The 7455-nt window shown below is 36.7% G+C and overlaps 1 protein-coding gene across 3 annotated transcripts in view; it reads right to left on the reverse strand.

Moving 5' to 3' along the window:
• The window catches only part of LOC107569283 (complement C3-like), a 29751-nt gene that overhangs the window by 2628 nt on the left and 19668 nt on the right, over window positions 1–7455 (reverse strand). The window contains exons 17-24 of one of the 3 annotated variants that reach the window (XM_016255335.1): window positions 6608–6698; window positions 6389–6478; window positions 4828–4933; window positions 4362–4451; window positions 3992–4072; window positions 3823–3906; window positions 3566–3701; window positions 1990–2383 (exon numbers count right to left, since the gene is read on the reverse strand). In XM_016255335.1, the coding sequence (XP_016110821.1) occupies window positions 2242–2383; window positions 3566–3701; window positions 3823–3906; window positions 3992–4072; window positions 4362–4451; window positions 4828–4933; window positions 6389–6478; window positions 6608–6698 (820 nt within the window). In that variant the 3' untranslated portion in view covers window positions 1990–2241. Of the gene's footprint in view, window positions 1–1989; window positions 2384–3565; window positions 3702–3822; window positions 3907–3991; window positions 4073–4361; window positions 4452–4827; window positions 4934–6388; window positions 6479–6607; window positions 6699–7455 lie in introns of those variants that run through there. The other 2 variants (XM_016255337.1, XM_016255336.1) reach the window with 2 other exon arrangements.

Here is a 7455-nt window from a genome sequence, read left to right on the forward strand (position 1 = left end):
TTTTTTTGCTTTGCCCCAAAATGCAACACAAGCCTTCCAAGGATGGAAGATGCTTGTTTTATTGCTTACTGATGCAGAGACTCTGGGTTCGGACCATTAGGTACACTCAACTGATTATTCCATGTAAACACCACATTTACTGGCTTAGTCACTGTGAAAGTGAAATTTTAACGATGCATAGTGCTTAAAGCCACGTTAAAATTAAATGTTTACGGCCACATGAAGCTGTTACGAAGTATATAGATTGAGGATTTTCTAGAAGCAAGGATAAAATAACATTTTGTGTACCCACCCTAACAAAATTATGTAATGTGGTACTTTATTCACTAAAATAAGTTTAATCTTACCATATCCAAAAACTCGCTCACTCTGCTGTTAATAAATGCACTAGAATAGTATTGAATCATAGTACGTGGAGACACGTTTTTAATAAAAATATTCATATTAATCAATGATTTATTGACTTTTAATACACCTTATTTCGAAATGTACAGAAATACGTGCTTTCATATGTCTTTTAGTTATGATTTTTTCATTTATTTACTATACCATTTATTATTAATGTCTATTTTCAGTTTTAGTTTGGCTCTAGTTTTGTATTTATTCCAGTTTATATGAAAAGATTAATGTAGCGTGGATTAAAATAAATATACAGACTAAATCCTTTTCACTAAACGTGTTCAAAATTAGTTTGAAAAGTTGTCGGGAGCATGGTGGTTGTGATGTTGAAGGCGAGCGACCGTGGAGGTGTAGTTCGTTTATAGCTTTCAAGTTCCGAATCCAAATTCTGCTTTACTTCCTGTCTCCGGAGGTACCTTCTTCTGATCGAATTTTGAAGGCAGCATATATGTATCCTCCGTTGCCTTTGATATCCCACAATCCTGTGCATTCCATTCTGTGACGGTTGAGCTAAAAAATAAAGATGGCATCTGAAAGTTGCGTTTGGTGGTCAGTTTGTGTGTAAATGTATATTTCTGACTAACTTTTTGCACTTTTGATGCTATTTCTGGCGAGAAATCAGCATTATAGTAATTCAATATTTTTTTTAGTTATCACAAAAACTTGTTTTATTTTGTTGTAAATCATTAAACCGTTACGCTGCCTCAGAAGCCTGTCCGAAATCAGTTTCATGAGGTGCCTTTGTGCAAAAATGCTGCTTGCAAAGTCATTGCCTCATAAGGTAGTGAGGCAGTAAGTCAGCTGCCAAAGTTTTCGGGTGCAGCCAATGTCGTTTCTTTGTGCAGTTATCCTTAGTTGTGCTGTGGAATCTGCTATTCTTTTATATTTAGAATTATTTTTTTTTAAACTATAGCTTTATCTTTATCATTATACTGTAGTTATTGTACTGGGTGAGAACGTTCCTTTTGCAAGGAAAAGAGAAAGGTATTGAGGATTGCAATTGTCAGAATAATAGCTTGCCAATATTTCTGGGCAGAGAATCCCCCCTCACTATAGTATCACAAGTTCAAGAGAGGTCACTGAGAGGATTCTGCACTCAAAATACTTATCCTGATAATGTCATTTATGTTGGCAAACAGACAGTTTTAAGAAATATGGCTGCAAGCAGCAATGTTTGGGGCAGAGCAAGTCAGAAACAAAGTGAAAAGCTAAGCAAGCATGGCAAAGGAGCCGACAGTCGAGACAAAGCAGGTTACTTTTGGCATGAAACAATGTCTCAGCTTTCAAATTGTGTCATTTTTTAAGAAATTCAAACAATAAATACCGTATTGTGTTGTGACAGATTGCTGTAGCACCTTAGTTCAAGCGTGAATTAACATCAGAAAGTATGTTGTCCCAACTGCACAAAGACGTCAATACCCCATTTTCAAGTTCAGCTCTATTGACATTAATCGACTAACTCTCCTGTCTGGTTTGTTTGTCAGTCAAAATGGCGGATTCGGCTTTATGATTGGTCAGATAGCCTGTCAATCAAACTCCTGGAGAAGACTTGATTCAGAAAACAAGATTTTAAAATAGGAATCCATGAACTACATGATTAAACAAGTCATGATTAATCGTGCATGGACAAGTTCAAGTTTTATTATGGAATTACACCAGCATATTTGGGTGAAAAGCATTATCATCATCAAGAACAATTTATTTAGAGTATGCGGAAGATAATGTTACATTTCCTGTAGTAAAGAAATAGTTGTTATACTACAGTAGTCAACAATACCTGTTCTTGTCTTAGAACAACTTTGATGAAATTTTTGATCCACTTAAATGTTGACTGCTGTATATTTAATTAGCACATCCATAATTGAGAAGGCTATTCTTGAGCTCAGTGATGCCGATGTATCGCTCCCTGTGTTCTGGAGTTGGGCTTTCCTCTCTTGTAGGCCAGTATTCAACCCAGGTCTGCTCTCCAAAAACATACTGCAGACTAAAACAACAGAAAACACACTGTGCAAACCTATGAATAGATTTTTCATACATATATGCATTAAAAACAAACTTCACACTAACAGACATTGAGCTGATGTTTTACCCAAGATTGATTTGGTTTTCGTCAGTCTGAGAAATGACTCACACAGCAATTATTTGTGAATATCACGCTATATGAGGACAGTGATGCCAGATTGGGCAGAGGATTTCCATCCTTCCAAAAAAGCTCTCCAAAATTGGGCCCAAAATTAATTGCCAAAAGAATGTGATATAATTTTATTGCCATGCCAACCAAGGTTAATAAGGACCATTTTCACCTCACCTAAATATTGATAAAAAAAAGAAGAAAAAAAAGATTAAATATCCTAGCCTGGAGAACAATGCAAGAAGGAAATGGATCAAGCATGGCAAATATAGTAAAAGAGAATTAGTAGATTAGCAATTAGCAAATATGATGAAAAAAATCAAAACAGGCATAAACTAAAGTATGTAAAATATTTGGAAACTGCAGTCAAGAAACTGTCAGACTTCAACCCTTTGGAAAAACGCATGCATCATTTTCAATGTCAACAGCAAAAACAAGCCAATTCAAGTTGCAGACAAAAAGCCCAGTTTAAGTGATCAACTTTTTTGACTGATACTGACACATTCATCTTGCACACACCATGACAGCCGATAATGAGTCATTCATTACACACTGTACACTAGTCACAAAAATATATATATATAAATATATATATATGGGCCTTAATAATGTGCTTACCTTAACGTCAAACAGAACTACAGTATGCATTGTGGAACATAAAGCAGAACTTGCAGTCAAAACTGTTTGATAATTTTTTTTATCCAAACCTCTTTCAGAAGCTGTCGAGGAAAAAGTTGCAGATTTCATGGACGGAAATATCACGTGCAAAAAAAAAAAGCAAATAAAAAAACCTGCCATTTATTTAAAAAAAGCAGCCCAAATGTTGTCCACCCGCCCAATGCATTTTTCTCCAATTTAGCCTGATTAAAAGAAGCCCAGTTGGGTGGGAACCGGGAACCCACCCAATCTGGCAGCACTATATGAGAAAAATGAGTGTGTTCAGACAGAGCTCTGGATAAGTTCACACACTACATTTACTGGGTTGGGGGTCCTTTTATGCAAAAGCACAATCCTGTAGGAAGTACTAACACCTACCTTCCCCCGAGCTCTCTCAGGTAAACGGATCTGCCCATGATGAGGTACGACTTGCCTTTTACCAATCCTAAATATTCTCTGCAACCGGGACGAGTCAGGAATGGTCTCACTTTCCCCTCAACTTCCCCATCAGTGCCTATAGGACAGAACAGGAGAAAATTTTATCAAAATGTGCCAAATGTAAACCACATTTCAAGAGTTATAAAAACATGTAATTAATTGTACTTAGATGAACACAAGTGAATAATGAACCGTACCTTCTCTCAGTACCTGCTCCACCTTCATGCTATAGATGTCAGAGTCCTGTTTCAGATCCATTCCCACCACTGTGACTTTATAAGCTGTCAAAGAGTTGTGTTATATTGGTGTTATATCAGAGCTGCGAGACTGGATCTCAATGGCTGAGGAAGGAGAACGTGTGTTTACCATAATCCATGCCAGCTTCACAGGCTCTTTTCAAACGCTCCTCATCACTGACCCGATTCTTCCTCTGGTAACTGCAGTTCTCTGTGTTATGAGATGTTGATTTTCTGATATTTATATACACATTCATAACAGACCAACAAAACATTTTCCTCCACTCATAAAAAGTTAATCAATTAAAAATGAAAATATAAATCTTTACACATCTCTAGATGTGCATACATTTGATGAGAAATTAAGTCAAATACCATTTAAACTATTTTATTGATGATTGGTTGGCTCTTATGATGAATTCCTCGTGATGTTCCTCGCTTCTAAATGACTTTATATAAAGATGTCTGGTGAATAAAAAAAAAAGGTGTAATTGTAATACCTTCTGCACACTGGCACAGGTCTCCTTTACACAGTCTGTATATCGCACCATCTTTCCTTTCAGGGTGGTAGAACTTTGTACAGCGTGCATCTAAAAAACACACATGCATTTAATCTAAAGCTTGGAAGTGCCAGGACGTTTTATATTATAACTCCGATTGGATTCGTCTGAAAGAAGAAAGGCATATACATCTAGGTAGGCTTGAGGGTGAGTAAATCATGGGGTATTTTCATTGTTTATGTGAACTATCCCTTTAAACCAGACCATTTCACCAACCAACATTTTGCACTTTAAAAACAATGTGCTCCTGTGCTGTTGACATCTGCTATAGCAGAGCAACTTGTATTGATTTATTCCTTGCCCTCTCCTTACATCAGTGTATTATTTTCATTTGTAAATCACTTTGGCTAAATTATATATTTTAAGTGTACATGTAAGAAGATGGGCGGGTGTGTGTGCAGCTCACCTGGTGAGTAATATTCATATATCGTGACTGCAGCAGGTTGAAGCAGACCCACATTAAGCATCTGGTGCATTCTGAAGGAAATTACTTCTTTCTCTTTGTGAGAAACCTAATAATACAGAAACCAATGTAAAATTATGATTGCATGTCATTTGACACTTCCAATATTTGCACAATCCACAAATAATTATAATAAATCTAATAAAAATAGCTATATGTAGCAGAGTGAGCTATAGACCCAGTATGATTGGCTGGAATTACCCAAACAGGTGAACCTATCAGTGTTCATACTTTATCATGATTGGTCGGTTGGGTACGTTTCATGAGCCAATTAGTGCCTATGTTGTGCATATAAAAGGGGGAACTGTTTGAATGCTTGGGATGCATTGTCCTTGGTACTGCCCCTTTGTGGCCTGTGGTGTTTTGAATGAGTGCTAGCAGTTGGGTTATTCTCCTGTCTGTCGTGTGCTGGTTGTTGGCCACTTTTTAGGGTTGTCCCAGTTTTAATAATGCCTTTTTGCCTGTTAAATAGAGAGGCTTATTACCTTGTTTGTTTTTAGATATGGGCCTGCAAGTAGCTGCAATCCTGTGTGGTGAGTGACCATGTGTATTGAAGCATTGTGCTGTTTTCTTGGTAGGTATGGGTAGTTTAAAGTTTGTTTTTAACAAGTTTTTGTGTAACTTTTGTTCAATGTCCAGCAGGATTGATTGCACGTCCAGGGGTTTCTAATGATCTTAATTGAAGCCTAACAAACCTCAAGTAACTGACTGCACTTCTGCTGTGCTCTGCTCTACTCTGTTTTGTTCTGTCTGGAATTCATCTGGGTCTGTCTGTTATAGTTTAGTTTGTTTTGTATTGTTTGGTGCGTGGATTTAGGTGGAAGGGGTTGGCCATGGTACCTTTTAATATTACTGATTTTTCACAAGCGTGTGTCATGGGTATTGAGTGTGGGGTAGAAATCTGAGGGTCTTTGCTGGCCACCTCCCTCTTAATTTTCTCTTATTGTATTGTACTTTGTTTTATAAGTTACTGGTAAAGACGTGTGATAAATTAAAGTTAATAAAGTGACTTGTTTATAATTATTATTATTCTCACCCTGCCTTTGGCAATGAACCTGTGTCCCTTTGCTTGGGGCTGTTATGCCCGGGTGGTGTAGTCGACTATAGGATTTCTCTAATTATTGATTAATTAAGCACCTGACCACTTCTTGCCACATAGTTGCATTTACATTGAAAAGACAGTTTTGTGTGCTGTATATCTGACAGAAAACAAAAGTTAATTTGTTATAGCCACAGGCTATATATTACATATATACTTTATATTGTGCTTATAATATTATGTGAAATATGACTGTTGTCCACAATGTACGTAAAGGTGAACGTGCAGTGACATGGAACTGTATGGATGTGCAGTTACTGGATATTAATTAAGCACTTTGTCAGCCAATCAGAATGAAGAACTCAATATTTCTTAGAAATGTAAAACAATAGCACGTATCCTGGTCAAAAGAAAACGCTATAGAATCTGTTTACAAAATCATCAGACAACACAGTTTGCTGATACCTTATTTAAGTAGAGGATGAGGGATCCTCGCTCTGAAAGAACTTTATTCTTTTCATATTTCTGAATGTATCTCTCCTTCCCTGAAGACAACTGAGGACAAGAAAACAAAAATCTCAATACATGACATGATCAAAATGCTTTATGTCCTGACTGCAGATGTGTGTTAGATTCCTCTTCTATATACAGAAACATAACTACATCAGTTTATCACCACAATACCTCTTTAAGATCACTTTCTTCAACTTCAAATCCAGTCGGTAAACCAACGTCTAGAATAGTCATGGTGGCATCAGTTTTATCATCTTTGTAGCTGTGAAGATGGAGAGCAAGAGCAGATTTTAATAACTGGTTTTGTAGTTTTGCTCCATCTTCTGTGTGTTTAAAGCGGTTTTCACACTAGAGCTTTTGGTGTGAACCCAAGTCAGTTTGACTTCAGAATTATTATACTGTAGTGACGCAGAGCTGCTCGTCTCTTGTCTTTGTAAAGCGAGTTACATCTGTGTCAGAACACACTGGAAATGAAGTATCTTTTGGAGTCATTGGGCCTCATTTATCAATCTAACGTAGAAACGAGCGCAGATCTGTGCGCACAAATCAACTTACGACAGAGTTCACGTGTGATTTATGAAACATTCGTATGCCGCCAATCTCATCGTACGAATGATCGTATATTGATAAATGTGGCGCCAGAAAACAATCGTCATTTGAATATCACACCCCTAAAAATACCCTGGTTTAGAAGCCTCGCCCCAAGAGTTTACGACACGCAGAAACGAAACACGGCCAAAAAGAGGAAGTAATGTCGTGAACGAGAAATTGATCATACTCCAAAAACACCCGTTAACCTTGTAGGCCTAATTGCGAACAATTAGGCTACATTAATATATGTAATTTATATATATATATATATATTAAAATACGGGTAAATATAAACAGCTTATTTAGTTCCCCTCACTCTACAACAAATATTTTAAATCTAACGGTATTCAGAACAGAACAAGAATGAAAAATAAGTAGTTATAAAATTATATTTTAAACTGTAAAATAAAACAAATTAGGCTATAGTG

The sequence above is a fragment of the Sinocyclocheilus grahami genome, unplaced genomic scaffold, assembly GCF_001515645.1.
Source record: "Sinocyclocheilus grahami isolate Dianchi unplaced genomic scaffold, SAMN03320097.WGS_v1.1 scaffold1329.1, whole genome shotgun sequence".
In the NCBI taxonomy this organism is placed as follows: domain Eukaryota; kingdom Metazoa; phylum Chordata; class Actinopteri; order Cypriniformes; family Cyprinidae; genus Sinocyclocheilus; species Sinocyclocheilus grahami.